Source organism: Saimiri boliviensis, chromosome 9 (assembly GCF_048565385.1).
Source record: "Saimiri boliviensis isolate mSaiBol1 chromosome 9, mSaiBol1.pri, whole genome shotgun sequence".
Taxonomy (NCBI): Eukaryota; Metazoa; Chordata; class Mammalia; order Primates; family Cebidae; genus Saimiri; species Saimiri boliviensis.
In genome coordinates, this window is record NC_133457.1 from 19,779,085 (window position 1) to 19,797,915 (window position 18,831).

At 41.0% G+C, this 18,831-nt stretch overlaps 1 protein-coding gene across 5 annotated transcripts in view; it reads left to right on the forward strand.

The window, feature by feature from the left end:
* KCNAB1 (potassium voltage-gated channel subfamily A regulatory beta subunit 1) overlaps window positions 1-18,831 on the forward strand; it is a 352,698-nt gene that overhangs the window by 330,908 nt on the left and 2,959 nt on the right. For all 5 annotated transcript variants that reach the window (XM_074405544.1, XM_074405546.1, XM_003925001.4 and 2 more), the window contains 5 exons: window positions 886-971; window positions 1,613-1,733; window positions 2,787-2,881; window positions 10,872-10,992; window positions 14,675-14,763. In XM_074405544.1, the coding sequence (XP_074261645.1) occupies window positions 886-971; window positions 1,613-1,733; window positions 2,787-2,881; window positions 10,872-10,992; window positions 14,675-14,763 (512 nt within the window). The remainder of the gene's footprint in view (window positions 1-885; window positions 972-1,612; window positions 1,734-2,786; window positions 2,882-10,871; window positions 10,993-14,674; window positions 14,764-18,831) is intronic.

Here is an 18,831-nt window from a genome sequence, read left to right on the forward strand (position 1 = left end):
ACCTGGCATCCTGAGTGTTTAATCGACCTGCTTTGTAGAATAAATCCAACCCTGTCTGTGAATTTTCACTAAATTAAACTTTCACTAAATTAAAGCTCTTTTGTTCTGCAACATATCTGGCTGGTGCCAAGAGGATTTGCTCAGCTCCATCCTCTGGGGAAGGGATTCATTTTCCTGTTTAGGAAACGTGATGTCGAGCTGCATGAGGCTGATGAGCACACTGGGTGGGACCACAAACAGACCCCAATGAAATCAATTATGTGGGTGTCTTAGGACAAAATTTGGTTCAAAGTGATCAAGGACAGGGTGTGTCATGGCAAGCTGTGAGCCACTGTGGCTTCAGCTGTTTGTTCAGCATTTAATATGTTTATCTTTCTGCTAAACACACTGTTGTTGAGTCACCTCTATTAGAGACCCATTCTGTGTGAGGCCCAGCTCTGCAAGTCCAATATACAAAGACAAGCTTTTCGCCCTCCATGACCTTACCTTCTACAAAGCCAAAACAAATGCTTTCTCTTACTTCTCACTTTAGTGAGAAAGGTACCCAGGTTCTTAAAAAGGTGAATCAAGTATTTTTTATTAGGCCAGGAACCGTCAAGCAATCAAATTAAAAGAAGAACTTAAAGTGGTCATTATGTTTTCAGTATCATTTAGTGTTGCTGCTATAAATGGAAAATGGAATGTCAGTTTACCTGAAAGTACCATCAGCCTCCAAACCATTAGTATTTCATGTCAGACTATAATGTTGTCACCAATATCAGACTAACTTTATTAATCAAACAAATGATTACATTAAGCTTCTAAGCTTTGGATAGAGGGGTAAAAATCACATAATTCTGAAATGTAGATGAATTCATGAAATGCTATCTGTTTGACCTTCCATAGAAATTGTTCGAGCCATGACACATGTGATAAACCAAGGCATGGCGATGTACTGGGGTACCTCGAGGTGGAGTGCTATGGAGATCATGGTAATTTAATTTTTATTTTTAAGTGGCTATTGAATAGTTTATTATTGCCTTGCAGATGTCATGCATAAATTGTAAGATCTTTTGCAAACTTTTCTCACAATCACTACGGTACTAGAATTCTAGAATCAATTCCATCATTATAGAGATGGATATTGGAGCTGGAGCTCATCTGTTCAGAATACGACAGAGAATACAGCGTTCTCCGGTGGCAAGATGGTAAAGTGAATTTCACAGCTAATGAGATATATTAACAGAGTATTCTAGTTTCCTTATAAAAAACTGTTATTAACTATACTGTTCATATTGAACTAGTTACAGATACTTTTTATAAGTTAGTCTAAGTCTTATTTCTTTAGAAACTTAAAAATAGTTAAACCACATTTTCTTTATCATAGTCTGTAATTCACACTTTGACTAATTTGCCCTAGACTTAACTCAGTCCAAACCCTCCCAAAGAATTAATAAGGATTTCCTATATTTCATATTGCTCTTAGTGAAGTTGGTGGTGACAACTTTGCTTATTATTTGGCATCCTACGTGTTTCTTGGTTTGTACTGATTTCACCATAGTAAACATTTCTCATGCATACAAATTACAGCGAAGCTTATTTCTCATAAGTATAAATTCTCATTCCTCTCTAGGAAGCCTATTCTGTGGCAAGACAATTCAACATGATCCCACCAGTCTGTGAACAAGCTGAGTACCATCTTTTCCAGAGAGAGAAAGTGGAGGTCCAGCTGCCAGAGCTCTACCACAAAATAGGTAATCTTCAAAATAAAAGCTACTGATTATTTTTAACAATAGGAAGATCACTGATTCCGGGGTGGGGTGGGGGGAGCAGAAATAAAAAACAGTGTTACTGAAATGCTTTCCTAAATGTCCGTAATTAACACAGACATTGTAAGAACCGTACATTCCAGAGACTGTAGCAGAATCAAGATGTGTCTGCATTTAGTGTACAGGGTATCACTGATGAAAGCCAAGCAGAGTTGTAAATGGTAACTGATGTTTAAGCTGTACTTAGCAAGTGTTTAAAAAATGCATACTGAATTAAGGGAAGAACCAATAAATAAATTCATTTTCCATTGGTGCTTGCTCTAGCGCAATGCATCTCTGAGTAGACAATGACCACCTTTCCAAAAAATCATGGATATATGTGTCTATTTCTACTACTCTGGGCCTGGCACTGAGTTAGATATGGGAAATTCAACAACTAACAAGTCGGGCACTATACATCTGTGCAGATAGAAGTAATGCCTTCAGAGAGAGGGGAAATATATATATAACATATACACAAGAAATTTAGACATTAGAAAAACATAAATAAGCCACATTCTCAGGCTTACTTATCAAAAGTTTTCAGAAATAACATTCTTCCTGAGACACAGAGGTTCATATGAGCAGGAAAATGCTGGGAAAAGGAGAAAAAAGATAAAAATTAACAACAACCATAATAATTATTATTGCTCTAATTTATTGAGTGTTTACTGTGTACTAGGTGTGTGCTCCTGCTGTGTACCATCCACTATGTCAGGCACTAAATGGACAAGGACAACAAAAATTCATGGATGAGCCACATATTTTTCAGGCTTCTTTATATGTCCCGCTCCCAGGAACTGACAGTCCATGTTTCATTGGTTGATTAAAGAATGAAACACAGTCTGTGAGCTCCTAAATTGTAATGGAAAAATGCATGCTGATATTAACTCATTTATCTGGCTTCCTATAACCTACCAAATTTTGTTTAAATACCCCACCCCCCATCCTTTTGATTCCAATTTGCACAAGCAACTTTCTAAGTTTTTTCTTCTGTAGGGGTTGGCGCAATGACATGGTCTCCACTTGCCTGTGGAATCATCTCAGGAAAATATGGAAATGGGGTGCCTGAAAGTTCCAGGGCTTCACTGAAGGTATTTTTTCTCAATGTCTAGAAAAAAGCCTGAGGGTAGGAAGGAGGGGAAAAGATTGATAATAACAGCTCTGCAGCAGCCTAGGGCTTCCCAGCTCAGGCAGACTGCGTTGTCCGAGCCTGGAGCCTCTGGAGGTCTCCACGCCTGGCCACGTATCAGTCAGCCCTTCATAATCTGCCGGTGTCAACTATTCTTTCTCTGGGGACAGGGGAAAAAGTGTCCAATGTCCTGATTGGACTTGTAGGGCTCAAATCCCTACTCTGTTATTTATTCTCATATTAAAGAAAACATTCCATCATTTGAAACTGATAAAATGTAAAATCCCTTTTCTATATAAGAGGATCCTCGTATTATTTCCTTTTCTTGACAAAACAAAATGTAAGCCGTAGAGCAGACGTCCCCAAACTACGGCCCACGGGCCGCATGCGGTCCCCTGAGGCCATTTATCCGGCCCCGCCGCACTTCAGGAAGGGGCGCCTCTTTCATTGGTGGTCAGTGAGGGGAGCACAGTATGTGGCGGCCCTCCAACGGTCTGAGGGACACTGAACTGGCCCCCCTGTGTAAAAAGTTTGGGGACGCCTGCCATAGAGGCTTAATCCATATGAGGCCAACAGTTGTAGCTGAGTATGGTTGACACTTTTATTGTGTGTTGGGGACAGAGGGTTAGAAGGGAAGACTTCAGGAGACAGATACATAGCAAAACTTCTATCACTTAAGGCAGCTTAAATTCTTCTCTGAAGCAAAAAGACATTCAAGACCATTGACACAAAATCACCTCCATTCAGTACTCCAAACATCTCTCCTTATTAATAACAACATGCATGTTTTTAAAAACTTGGTAGAATGTGTAATAACATTAGAATCACAAATTACTCTGTAATGTCAAGGGAGAGAGAATACAGGCATTTAAAAAATTCAGACAAACCAGAGTCCTTCAAGAGGAAGTACAGGCCTGACACATTCTCTTGCCTCCATCAGCACTAAATTATTGGGAAAACAGCTCAAGTCAACTCTGAACCACCAATCCTTTAATCATTGTGGCTGTGGCCACCATGAGCTTCCCTTATCAGAACATTTTCAAGGTTTTAGGTCTTTGACTCTCCTTTCTGTCTGTAACAGTTGAGCTTTTGCTTGTTTGTTCTCTAAAATATTACAACATAAATATCTCCTAAAGCCTGATGATAATGGTCCTATTTCTAGTTTTTGTATTATTACAAAAAAAATTATCCCAAAATAAGGCCTTGCTTCTGAAAATTAAAGATTATTCTGATGTGAGTCTAAACAAGTCAACAAAGACAGACTAAAAGCATCTTAGGAAAGAAGGTATAAAAGGAGGAAGGCAAGAAGGGAGTGAAGAAGGAAAAAATGAAAGAAGGAAAGCACTGAGAATTACAATTTCACTGAGTACTTACTACGTGCCAAGCACTGAGCTAAGTGTTTTCATTCATCAACTTTTTTCTCACTAAGAGAATGGATACAGGTGACTTTTCGTCAGCTGAGCTAAGCATGTTGCTATATGTTCTTTCAGAGGCTTGCTGAAAAATTCAAAGCACTTCTATATATGCTGAGTGTCTGTTCTCACAATAACCTGCTGAGAGGTAGACCCTTTTCGGATGCAGAAACTAAAACACAAAGACCTTAAATAACAATCCAAGACCATAAACTCATAACGGAAAAGGTTGATATTAGAACCCAGGTTTCCTGGCTCTTAGTTAATTATCTCCCTCAAAGACATCCTTATTTCCCTTTAAACCCAGGTTTTTAAAGGAGGAAGAAATAGCTATGCTGTATTTGGAGTGCATGATTGTCTAACATCCACTGCTGTTTGAGAAAATCTTGCAAAGAGCTGAAAAAGCTTTCACAAATTCACTAGTGAAAGAAAAAAGAAGAAGAAGAAAAAGAAAGTGATAAAATGTTTGAAGGTGGCTAAACCCAAAAGCAGCTTAGGAAATATTTCTATTGCTGACTTTTATAAAGTCAACTCTGTATCTACTGGAACATCCTTAACAATAAACATTAAGAGCTCTCAACAGATAAAAGGTGGCTAATCACAAAGTATGCTTCTTTAGAGCTCTGCAGATTCTCAAGGCTCTACATTATCAACCTGAGTGCTTTTGCAGTAATATATGTGCACTTAGGAAAGCCACTTGAGTATAGTTACCAGAGCAAAAAAATAAAAAATAAAAAAAGTAAAGGAAGCAAATATCAGAGCAACCTTAGGAGTGAGTAAGGATGCCATGAAAGAAAGAAAGAAAAAGCAAAAGGAAGGAAGGAAGGGAAGGAGGGAGGGAGGGAGGAAAGGGAGGGAGGAAAGGGAGAGAGGAAGGAAAGAAGGGAGGTTGGTTAAATTAAAAGATAGATAATCTGGGAAAGTAGATAAATAAGTTGGTAACATTCATCTCACCATAAAAGAGAATAAGTAAATAGTTTGTGTTTCACATTGGCTATTGTTATACTGATAAGATTAAGAGGTTAATATGTTGCATCTGTTGTAGTATTGAACAGCCGATGAAGGATAAATTAACTCAGCATGAAAAATACCTATCTAGGGCTCTTTTAGAAAGTAACACTACCCAGGGGATTTTCTGGGCTCCCTCATCTGCCCCCACTACTCTAATGATGATTTCTAAATTTGTGTTATCAGCTCTGACTTCACCGCAAAGCTGCATAGCACTCCTTCTTTGTGTCTATTAGACATCTCCAAGTGGAAGTCCCATGGGCATCAGTCATGCCTAATGGAATCTATCCTCACCCTCAGAACCTGCCATTCCTTCTTGCTTAACAGTGCCTCCACCCATCCATCTGGATAGTCAGAAGCCAAAGCATTATCTCAGACTGCCTCCTTTCCTTCCTTATTACTGTTCAACAAGGCACCAACAAATCTTCCAGACTCTATCTTGACTCTAAGGTCCATCTTATGCAAGGCCTTTGTTTAGATCTTCATCATTTCTTACCACATTTACTGGAGTAGCCTCCTATCTGGGCTCTGATTTCCTCCCCCTTTCTCAACAACCCACCATTGTGACCACTTAATCGTTCTAAAATATTAATTTGACCATATCATCACCGTGCTTAAAATCCTTTGATGATTTCCCAATCATTGGTTATAGGACAAAGCCATAACTTCATAATAAAGCATTCAAGGAAATTCCCTTGTGATGTAAGTTGAGCCTTTTTTTTCCATTTGTGTCTCCTGTATCACACTACTTCATTTTCCATGCAAATGCACTGTACTCTCCTTTGCCTCCCAGAAATGTCCTTGTTTTCATTCTTCTGCAGAATCCCTTATTCCTAAAGACAAAGCTTGGTTGTCTTCATCTGTATGAAGACCGTCTTAACTTTATAAAACTGAGCTATCTGTACCTTCTCTATTATTCCATGAATACTTCTTTTTTTTTTTTTTTTTTTTTTGAGATGGAGTTTCGCTCGTTACCCAGGCTGGAGTGCAATGGCGCCATCTCGGCTCACCGCAACCTCCACCTCCTGGGTTCAGGCAATTCTCCTGCCTCAGCCTCCTGAGCAGCTGGGATTACAGGCACGCGCCACCATGCCCAGCTAATTTTTTGTATTTTTAGTAGAGACGGGGTTTCACCATGTTGACCAGGATGGTCTCGATCTCTTAACCTCGTGATCCACCCGCCTCGGCCTCCCAGAGTGCTGGGATTACAGGCGTGAGCCACCGTGCCCGGCCTCCATGAATACTTCTTACAGAGTCTTCTAATTCTCTGGTTCCAAGTAACAAAACTCAATGAAAACTAGTCTGAACAGAGAATGGGAAGTCCATTGGTTCACAAAGACAATTCTTGGGAAGTATGGAGTGGCCTCAGCAGTGCCTCCATCCATGGCCTTGTACATTGTTAGGACTTTCGATCTCCTCTATTTCTCTCTGCATGTGGGTATCATTTTCTTCTACTATAAATCAGTCTTCTTCACGAGGCCAGGAGCAGGAAAGCTGATGGTTGCAGGCTTACATTTCTAAGGCATGTAACCTAAGATAAAAGTGATCTTTTCTTTACCAACTTCAGTCCAGAGAAGACTGGCCAAGCTTAGGTCATGTGCCAACTTGTGAGACTAATGACAGTGGCCAAAAGGATAAGGTACTATGATCAGCTCAGGTTATGCACCACTTTGTCATGGCATTTACCATTAGAAAGCAGTACAAACATAGATTGTAAGGAAATCATTGACAGTGTGGAACAGTAACAACAACAACAAAAAACAAAAAACAAAAAAACAAAACAAACAAACAAAAACACTTCCCCAGTTACTAGGAAATGATTTGTGAATGTATCCAGGACAGAAACAGAAACCTGCTCATCTGACTCATCACAGAGCCTGATGAGTACACAAGAGGTACTTAAGTCTTTGTTAAATTAATTTGATGAGCCATAATAATATCAATAAAGTCTGATAAAGAGACCAGGTGTATAGCTTTTAAATAGAAATAAATAGTGCAATAAAATTTACTGGCAGCTCCTCCCTGTTGTTGGCAAAATGCTTTCTAGAAAACTTACAGGCCAGGCATGGTGGCTCATATCTGTAATTCAAGCACTTTGGGAGGTGGAGGTGGACAGATCGCTTGAGCCCAGGAGTTCGAGACCAGCTTGGGCAATGTGGCAGAACGCCATCTCTACAAAAATACAAAACATTAGCCAGATATCATGCCCACCTGTAGTCCCAAATACTCAGGAGGCTGAGGTGGGAGGATCACTTGAGCCTGGGAGGTTGAGGCTGCAGTGAGCTGAGATCATGCCACTTCCCTCTGGCCGGAGCAATAGAGTGAGACCCTGTCTCAAAAAAGATTATAAAAATATGTGCTCCTCTTAAGAAAAATAGGAAGCACACACACCTTGGTGAATCAAAGTTGGAGGAGAAAGGTGGTCCAAATACGTCAAGTGTTCATATTAAGAAACTAAGCATATTGTACATTATGGTGAAATTTCAGAAGGCAGGTTTTCAGCTCTAGCATTTTACCTAGAGATCTCACCTTAACAGTGACTTTGTTTTTGTTTTGAGTCAAAGACTTTGATGTTTTAGTAGAATAGTCAACAATCCTGGATGCTGAATTATTCTAGACAAGGTTCAGAACTGAAATGTGACTGATTCTGTCCATGGCTACAGTTTCAGCCTGAGTTCAATCCAAGATTAACTGACAACTAATTAGGGATTTGAAGCAAGTCTCACAAACTATTTTCACCCCAATATCAACACGTATGAAATGGGGACAGAAAATCATCGTGGTATTGGGAGAGGGCAAAGAAATAGGCTTTAGGAAAATTTAGTTTTATAATATGCGTAAAACTAATAGCCAACTAATCTGTGGAGGAAAGCTCATTCAGTTATCTCATTGACAAATATTTACTCAGTGTACCCAGACTTTGTGCTGGGTACAGAGGATACAGGGATGAATGGGACAGTCTCAACCCTCAAGGAGTAGCTCCAGGACTTGTAAGAGGGACAGACATATGAAGGGGTGAATTATGAAATAAAAAGATATCCACAAGCCCTGTAGTCCCACAGGACTGCTGGCAGAGTCACACTGCTTTGAGAAGGAAGTGTCATGATCAATCTGAAAAACGGGAAGAGATTTACTTTGACCCCAGGAAACTCTTGTTTCTGACTCCTCCCTGACCACTGTATTGGCTGAGCCCCTCCTCCTTGCCAGCCACAAGTGTCAGAACTGGAGATGCTGACAAGAACAAGCCATCCCTGCCTTCTACCTGCTCGATTTAGAAAGACCAACATGTAATCAAATCACTGCAGTGCAGTGGAGTGACAGAATAGGGTTGGATGAGGAGATTTCACCTTTTGATTCATGGATTACTGCCCAGTCAGCAAGCAGGGTTTATTACTGCCACAACCACACCCATCTCTAACCTTCCTACAAAACACATTTGTTTGCTTCCATATTTAATCAATATTGTAATTAAGCCTCATCACCTGTCTCCACTCACATTTTCTCATTCGTAAAGCAGTTAAAGCTGTTTATTCCCAAAACACTTTTGTTTTCTTTGGTATAAGGAAAGCAGTATAAAAACTGCATCTACTTTTAAAAAATCTTAATCTGCTTATATTTCCATAGATTAAAGCAACAATGAGACTTACGGTGTTGAGGGTGGGGAGATAGGGACTCAATTAATAAATGCTCGATTGTTATTTTATTTTTTTACTTTTGGAAGTCTGTCTCTGAAAATGGCATGTGTGTGTAACACACACACACACACACACACATATATATAACTTGCAACCCAAGCCTAAGAAAGAGAATGTGCTGCATATAAGATTTAAAAAATGGAAGAGTTACAAAAGATTGATAAATCAACCACTCTTTACATGTCTGATATATAATGAAACTCAGAAATTCTCCTAATACTAAGAAGCAGCAATTGTTCAAAGAGCAGTTGGCTATTAGTTTTCAATCTTTGTTAATCTGTTTGAAAACACTCAGAGATATTGGTCCCCTGAAAGATGTGACGAAACTTAAGTAGGGATTGGTGGTGTTTTTCCCACTGAGGACAGCAAAAATTAGTTCAGGTACTCTCTGACATAAGACAGCACTTGGGTGCAGGAAGTCTGCCCAGGCCCCAAGGCAGTGCCCATTGTTCACAGTGTCCGCCTCATCACCACTGGCACCAATTGTCATCTCTGGAGAGATGTTCCAGGCCACCCTTCTTTTTGAAGAAGCTGAGGCTTTCCAGAGCTAAGGCCGGGAAAATGTTAGCCATCTCCCCAAGCACACTACCAAGTTAGGAGCCAGACCATAAGCCTTTGAGATTTAGGAGGCAAAACTGGGGTGGCTTGCCCTTCTCTTTTTCTCATTGGCAAAATAACTCAAAAAATTAAAATAAAACATAATATGGTTACCCTTTTCTTTGGAAATACTGTCTTAGAATGATGAAAAAATGCTCAAAAAACAAAAGCCTGTAGCCTATTGAAATCATATGGGTGGAGTGTCTATGGCCCACTGCCTATTACAGAGCATTCTGTGCCTCTGGGAAGATAAAGATCCGCAATGGCAATTACGTTACAAATACATGCAAGAGAGAAAGTCCACATTGCCACACAGTGTGATAGTTTTTAATTATTTTCCCTAAAACAGACTAACACTCTTACACACATTCTTCTCCTCTGGGTGTTGCCGCTTACTGCTCACTTTATGTAGAAGAGTCTGTTATTCCCTTTCTTGTAGGAAAAGCAGAACCTTCTGAAAAGCAGGGCACTGAGAAATTCTAAAAGATTTTTCTCTTTATATTTAGGAGATTAGGTTCATTTTGTAGTCTACAGATCAGAGTCAGTTTCTTCTCATTGGCTTAAAAGAATAGTTTCCTGTTTTGAGTTTCTTTACTTTTTAAAGTTTCAGTAGTTATACAATAGGTAATAACATTTGGCAAAGTCTTTATCCACTTTAAAATTTTTAAAATCTTGGTATCTATCAGTTATGCCACATCTGCTTCTAGGAAGGAGCTGCAGAAGCTAACAACAAAGCCTCATTATAAAAAGAGTAAGAGATTAGCAGTGAATTGAAGGCAAGGGGAGAAAATTAGTTAAACAAGAATGTAAAATTATGCTTTTCTTTGAGCAGTAAGCTTGGCACCCAGCTTTCTTAATAAAAAGGAGACATAATAGATCTTGGTAAAATGTAAATGTACTTTTGGCGCTACATTCTAGAATTGGGCTATCCCAATAAGAAATATTATTTCTTCTATTGGGCAGGCTAGGATATAATTGATTATATGTCAGGGTCAGGGTTTTAAGAACTTTTGTGCATGCTGATCAATTTGAATGGTGAATATTAGTCAAAATCAATCTGTTTGAACTGATAAGGAGCAAGATTGTGAGGAACATTTCTTTGCATGAAATCATCCTGTCAGTCTGAATCATAAGGGTCAAAAAATTCAAGAAATCATCTTTAGGTTCATATATTTTATTGAATTACCATTCTTTGACATCAAATCTTTACCAGACATTTACATGTTATGCTTTTCCCCAGTGCTACCAGTGGTTGAAAGAAAGAATTATAAGTGAAGAAGGGAGAAAACAGCAAAACAAGTTAAAGGACCTTTCCCCAATTGCGGAGCGTTTGGGATGTACACTACCTCAGCTAGCTGTTGGTAAGAAAATTACTAAGCTATGAGGTTGTAGGGGGACTTCTGCTGAGATCATAGTTTTCTATTGCTGTACACACCCTTATCATGATAAAATGTCTATTGACAGACTGATCTCTGAAGCATAAACTCCTGCTAAATACTCTATAAAGTGAGGTATTTGAGGTTCCTCAGCATTTTCTACATGTTAAAAAACTTTTTTTCTTTCTCCCTGCCTGTATAACATAGTTTAAATGACAATATGTCAGTGATAACACATATACTATCACAGGTGTTAGGAGTAAACGGTGTAGTGACATCCATTTCTTCTGGCTCAAGTTTCTGTCTCTGTGGAAAACTAAGCCAGGGTTGGTGAGAGGCTGAGATACAAGGCTGTGACAGGCCCAAGGCTGCTGCCACATGAAAAGCTGATCCAAGAGAAATAGCTTCACCCTGAAACTTCTTGAAGGCCATAAAATTTGTTTTTCTAAGGCTGGAGTCCTTGAAAGGTCATAATTACTGGTAGCAATTGAAAACCACATGCACTGTTTAAGAGAAAGATAATAGAAACCACATATAATCATGGGTGTTTCAGTCAATGATGGACCACATATATGTAGGTGACCCCGTAAGATTATAATGGAGCTGAAAAATTACTATTGTCTAGTGATGCTGTAGCTGTCCTAAGGTCCTAATGCAATGAATTACTTATGTGTTTGTGGTGATGCTGGTATAAACAAGCCTACTGTGCTGCCAATAATATAAAAGTCTAGCACATATAATTATGTACAGTACCTATTTGATAATGACAATAAATGACCATATTACTGGTTTATATATTTACTATACTATACTTTTCATCTTTTGAGTGTTCTCTTTCTACTTAGTAGGAAAAAAAAGTTAACTAAAACAGCCTCATGCAGCCCCTTTAGGAGGTATTCCCAAAAGAGGAATTATTATCACAGGAGATGACAGCTCCTTGGGTGTTACTGCCCCTGAATATTTTCCGGAGGAACAAGAAGTGGAGGTAGAACACACGGAATTACTTTAGGAGTTGGCAATACCTTTGGGGAATCTCAAATGATAAGCAGATATTAGTGAGGCAAAAAGAAAGGGGAAGGCAAAAGGACATTTCAGGTAAAAGGAACAGCTTGAGCAGTGTGCTCCAGAAGGAAGGGAGAGAAAGAGGAGAAAAGCAGCATGATGCTTGGGGATGGAGAGGATTTAAAGACAGGTGAGTGTTTCTGAAGCAAAGTTCAAGGTAGGGAGCCATGAAGCTGCAGGGGTAGGCTAGAAAATAAGATTTGCCAGGGTAAGAATTAAGAACCTCATCTTACAGGACAATGATTCAGTCAGGCACTAGCTAGGGAAGTGACATGATCAGACTTTTGCTTAGAGAAACCTTTACTGGCTGGATGAGAGCTGTATGAGGGAAACATAAGGGGACAATTCAAGCAAGTGGGAGGAAAACCAGTTATGCAGGAGAGAGATGGTAAGGGCGTGAGTGAGGGCAGCAGTGACTAAGGTGGAGAAGACAGCTGACCCAAAGCAATCATTGTCAAACTAAGCCCTGTATCCACACACTGGAATACTCTTCAGCAACAAAAAGAAATGGTGTACTGGTACATGCTGCAATATGTAAAAACCTAGAAAACATGCTAACTGAAAACCAGAACAACCAACCACCTATTGTATGATTCCATTTAGATGAAATGTCCAGAAAAGACAAATCTGAAGACAAAAAGTAGATCAGTGTTTGCTTTCAACTTGAGGTAGGGATCTTACTAGGGTGACAGAAATGTTATAAAACTGGATTAAAATGAAGGTTGCATGTTAAAAATGGTGGTTGGTAAACAAAAATTATTTAATGTACACTTAAAATGGGTAAAATTTTTGATGGGTAAATTTTACCTCAATAAAGTTGTTTTTTTTTTTTTTAAAAAAAAGCATGGTCCCAGATGAGCAGTATCAGCGTAAGCATTACCTGGGAGTGTGTTAAAAATGCACAGACCGTACCCCAGACCTTCTGAATCAGAAACTCAGGAGTGAGCCATGACAATGGATATTTCACAAGCCCTCTCAATGATTCTGATGCATACCAAAGTTTGAAAACCACTTGATTAGAGGAATATTTAGGAGGAATAATCAACTGGACTTAGCAGTTAAAAGGGAAAAGAGGGTCAGAAAAGGACAGTTCTTAAAGATTACTCCCAGGTTTCCAGATTGGGAAGCCGCATCGCTGGTGATGCTCCCCAAGTGCAATTGGGAATGCAAGAGGGCCAGGCGTCATAGTAAGAAGTTTGCAGAGCCTGCGAGGCATCTAGCAGCAAGGCCCAGCAGACACTGCATCTAAAAGTCTGCAGCAACACTAAGTTCCTGGCAGCTAAGGACTCAGAAGTTCACTGTAGCCACCAGGAGGCTCCTGGGGATCTTGGCTTCTGGACAGAGCACAAAAGTGACTGGAATGTGAAGAAGGTCAGTAAGGGAATCTGAACTGACCTTTTAGAAGTTAAGAGAAGAAGGTTGAGGCCATATCTAGGCAGGTATAAAGGGTCAGAGGAAGCTTATTTTAGAATGGGAGAAATTTTAGCATGTTTTGTTGACATGCTAAATGTCATGCTAAAATGTTTATATGTATCAATGACATGCTAAAATGTATGTATTTTCTATATACATTAGGACAGGGTCATCCACTGTAAGGGACAGGGGTTGATTAGCTGGTTTAATAGTACAGGTTTAAGGTCATTTCAGGAAAAGAAAGGAGATGACTAAGGCCAAGAATGAGGCTGGCCAAGCTGGCTGAAACCCAGCTGGGAAAGAAGATGTGAATTCATAGAGGCACCAGACCATGAATTGTGAGACTCTCTCCAGCACGCTCAGCTGCCCACAAGTAGAAGCAAGTAGAAGCCAAAAACACACATGCAGTACTGATGGGAATTGCTAACGAAGCAGAGGAAGTGAGGGGTATTAGGGTTTGTAAGAGAGTAATTTAGATAATCAACACAGGATGAATCTTGGGTTAGGAAGAAAGGGAAGTCCAGAGAGTGATGCCAGGTAGGTAGGAACGAAGGAACCAGAAAACCAGAGTCTACAAGGACTATAAGCAACAGATGTGGAAAAGTGAGACCATGAATACAACGGAAAGACAGAAGGTTGTGGGCCAACATAGAAACAGGAATCCAGGCATCTGCTGGTGAGCAGTGTTAGCTGTTTTCAGAAATAACAGGAATAACAATGTGTTTCCAGGGTGGGTAGCTGGATTGAATGCCCCAGTTGTGGGGACAGGGTTTTATGTGGAAAGCAGAAAGGCCTTCAGCTCCAAGCTAACTCAAATGCACTGAGTGTTAACTAAGAGATACATAGTGCGCTAGGAATTGGAAAACCAGTGGAGAAGCAAGAAAGACAGTAGTGCATCCGTGTTTTCTGCTTCTACTTGAGAGCAGCTGAGCATGCTGGAAAGCAGCTTATGATCTATGGTCTGGTGTCTCTATGCGTTCCCATCGCACCTCCCACCTGGACTTTCACAGATTCTGTCAAATCTACACAACAGGGAGTGCTGCTCAGGTTTTTAACCCTAGAAAGCACTGTACATCCTCCACAAAAGGTGTTAATAAATTTTGGCTGCAACAAACAGCTGTAGTTGGTGTTTATAAGCTAATCAATGATGGGAAATGCTTTGATAATCTGACCCAGTGTCCTCTTTTCCCAGCGTGGTGCCTAAGAAATGAAGGTGTGAGTTCTGTGCTCTTGGGATCATCCACTCCTGAACAACTCATTGAAAACCTTGGTGCCATTCAGGCAAGTATTGCAGCCCCTTCCAACAAACACCAGGGAATTTAATGGTGCCTTTGAGGCTATTTCCAGGCAGTGTCCCATCTCTCCCCACCTTTATTCTTCTGGATGGGGCAAGACTAGGGGGAACAAAGGCAACAGAACACTTTCCCAGTACATGGATCCAGGGTTGTTCTCTGTCTATAAACAGGAAGTGTTCCCAAAGCTCATTTCTCAGGATAGTTTGTTTCTGTGGAAAAGTGCATTCCAATGTTATGCCCGGCAACTTACTTCCCAGCCCTCACCATAAAGCCTTACTGATAACTTGCTTGGAAATTTAAGTCATAGGAAACTACACATACATGGTTTACTCATCTGTTCTTTCCACAAATATTGCACAACTACTGTACGCTAAGCCCCTTCTTTCTGTTCTCTTTCTGACCATCTTGTATTCCCCCTCCCATGATACCTTTTATGATAATATAATGTAGTATAACTTCCTGTCTCTACTGATAGACTGCAAGTCCTCTGAAGTCAGAGACCTTATGTCTTTCTTGCTTCTCCACTGGTTTTCCAGTTCCTAGGTACTTACTATATATGGCTCTTAGTTAACACTCAAGATCTATTGAATGAATACTTGTGATGTTTTAAGAGAAATGAGCTCAAAATTCTATTTTGGACTTCCAGGATCAAAGCTCCCTAGAAGCAAATTTAGGAGGCCCATCCCCATTCCCTATCCTGAGCATAGCCGTTGATCCAGGGCACTTGATGGGGACTGCAGCCATATTCTGGGGAGCCTGTAGTGGCAGTGGGTGTGGTGAAAAGGATGTTTCTAGGAGCTCTAAGGAGAGGGGTGGGGTTTAGTATCCATTGTGACCACCTCCTTTCCCCAAAGACCACAACTAGTGCTGAGTCTGTCCTACTCTCAACCCTACTAAAAACCCTAGGAATGATCCTTCCCACAATTCTTGCCATAGCCACTACCTGCTAAAACAAGAAAGGTTGTCTATTTTTCTCCTGCTCACTGAGGAAAGGAACTGTCTCACAGCTTCTTCCCTATCCACCAGTCCCTGTAACAAGCACATAACCCTGTTACCATTCCCAAAAGCAAACAGGTGGAGAGGTAGGGACAAAAATGATTTAAAACCTTTTTAAAAGAGCCCAGAACACACTGTGGAATAAATGATATAGAACCCCTGCCCACTCCCCCAGGCTTCTTAGGGCTGTGTAGCCATGTAATCACCTCTGCCTTTCTGCTTCTAACAACTGCCATATCCACCCCGTAACTCCTCCTGGATCATGTTTCCTATACCTGCATGAGGAATTCTCCCTCTTATAAATGCCACCTCTTCCCTGTTATTTTCATTTATGCTCTGGGAAAAGATAAGGGTACACAGTGATGAGGGGACAGAACAGTTTGTACCAAAAAGGACTGAAATTCAATCCAATTATTTCAGTTTCACTAATGTTTATGGAGCACTTATTCTAGGCCTGGCACCATGCTAGGCTGTGAGATGACTGAGATGAGTAAAAACAGGACCCGGCCTTCAAAGAGCTCATATGCTGCTGAGAAACAGTGAATTAATTAAACAATTTGTCCTTTCCTTCATTCAACAAATCTTGGAGAGCCTATTGTATACCAGGTACTAGAGATACCACAGGAAAGAGGAAAAACATTGTCCAACCTTCAAGGGGATTTTTACATTCCAGGAGGAGAGACAGATAAATATCCAAAATGTTTTCAGGTTGTGAAACAGGCTATTAAGTAAATAAATGTTTATTTAACTGAGGCTCAGAAATGGGTGAGCCTATGTTAAATGTCTTTGCAAAAAGCCCCTCTGGAATGTTTATTCAGAGGGCTTCACATGCCTTCATTTTTTACCTGCCTTGACAACTATTCACATGCTTTCACACAGCATGAGAAGAGTCCAGGAAAGTGCATTTCAGGGACAGGGAAGGGCAGTGCAAAGGCCCTGAGATGGGAAGGACCTTGGCTTTTCCCAGGAACTGCCAGTCTAGGGCCAATGTGGTCAACACGTACTTGGGCACAGGGGATAGAAGATGCACTGACTTGGAGAGACAGGCAGGGCCAGATCTTGCAGGACACCATGGGGTTAGGTCATGCTACATGTAACAAGTCCTTGTGGAGGGTTTTAAAGAGGAGGGACATGCTACTATTTGAATGTCTCTGGCTGCTGTGCGAGAATGAAGGGCAAGGGCAGTTGTCCAGGCAAGAGGGGATGGTGGCTTGGATGACGGTAGTGGCCCTGGAGGTGGAGGGAAGTGGATGGATTCTGCAGGTTTTGGAAAGAGAGACAACACGGCTTGGCAGAAAAGAGAGGACCTGAGGATTGCTATCATGCTAATATAGGGAGATCACTGCCATTCCTGGGGGCAGTCATAGTGCCTGGGGATGGTATATAATGTAAGTCTCAGGCTGAGTTTTAAAAGCTGTGGAAGTAGGCAAGGCAGCTGAAGGGGAAGGGGACACATTTCAGAGGAAAACTCGAGTAATTTTTCTTCCCCAAATATGTTCTCCCTAACAAGGCTTTGGCTGGCAGCAAGGTGACGCTTTGCCTATACTAAAGGAGACATTATCCATGCAGCAAGGCTGCTAACATTGGGGGCTTACCAATCCTCCCCTGTTCTGTTCCACCTCCACATACCCAGCACTGAAGTCCACCCAAGACAAACTGTGATTGGGCCCCACAACATGGTGAAAAGCAGACTGGGTGACAAGGAGTGTCCAGCAGTGGTAGGACTGGCTGCAGATGGATGGAAAATACGGAGCACCAGCAGTTTTAAGAAAATATTTCTAGTAGGTTGGGGAGGCAGCTTCTCCAAGGGATGCCATCTGCCTAAGGTGTGCAGGAACACCTTAGGGAAGTGTATAAAATCAGAGCCCGACAGGTAGAAGAGACAAGAGAATAAATCACAGCTGCTAGCAGCCCACCTTCACCCGCACAGGTTCCATCCTCCCCACTTCCACCTAAAAGACAGCAGAACCGCCTCTCCCTCTCTTCCCCATATGCCTTAAAATCCTTCCGAGGCTCCCCATCATTCACTCAGAGGCGGCCAGGCTCCGCAGCAGTCGGGCTCATCACTCCCCAGTACACCTCCCTGGAACCTGAATCTCAAGATGCTATGAACCACTCAGAGCCTCAGCAATAAGAGTGGCCCTCTGCCCACAAACTCACCGCTACCCCTGCCTGGCAAAATCCTACTCCATCCCTAAGTCCCAGATCATCAGGAACCCAATCCTAGGAGGACTTCCAACAATGCCCACCCAGTCCCAGCAATGCTAGGCAGACTTCCCCTCACCCACCAACTATCCCAGGCAGTGTAACATCCAAGTTGCAAAACTGGTAGCCTGTGGGGTGTTTCTTAAATCTGTAGTAGTTTAAAATGTTTTAAAATCATTGCTAACATTTTAAAACTGGGTGATTTCAAGTGGTGCTTTGCTTGAGAATTTTGGTCTTGCAATACTGTATTTTCTTGTTCAAGTACTTTTATGGTTTTTTTTTTTTTTTGATGTTTTAATCTGTTTCCTATCAGAAATTTATTTTGGTGTAATTAATGAAGGATTTTTCTCCTCACATGACTAACATGCTGTATTTTAGACACAAAACTTCCAACAAGTCCAGTTTCTAGGTTTTTGGTCTCATTGTTACAATCTCATTTTTAAATAACACATTAGCTGTTTGGACACTGAAAGTCCAGAGCTAGTGGGAAATCAAATTCTTCCTTCAGCTTCAGACAGTAAAACATTAACCAGAATGAAGTTTTCCCAGGCTGGTAGCTCTACTATTTTGCCAAACCCTGAGGCTTCTGAGGATAGCACTTGAGTGGAGACAAGGTCACCTTGGCCAGCATGATTGCAGCAAAGGAAGAATGAGGTTGAAACCTCAGAATTGGTCATCAGAATTGTATTTCACCACAGTCTCCACGCAGGGTCAGACTTTTCCAGTGAGAAAGTCTGCCTTTGTCCCTTGTCTTATGGTATAATGTGTACCCTTGGCCCACTTCTCACAATAAAGGCTAGCCTTGGATGAGCTCATCCTTTCTCAGGGCTTCAGTTAGCATGTCAGTGCATAT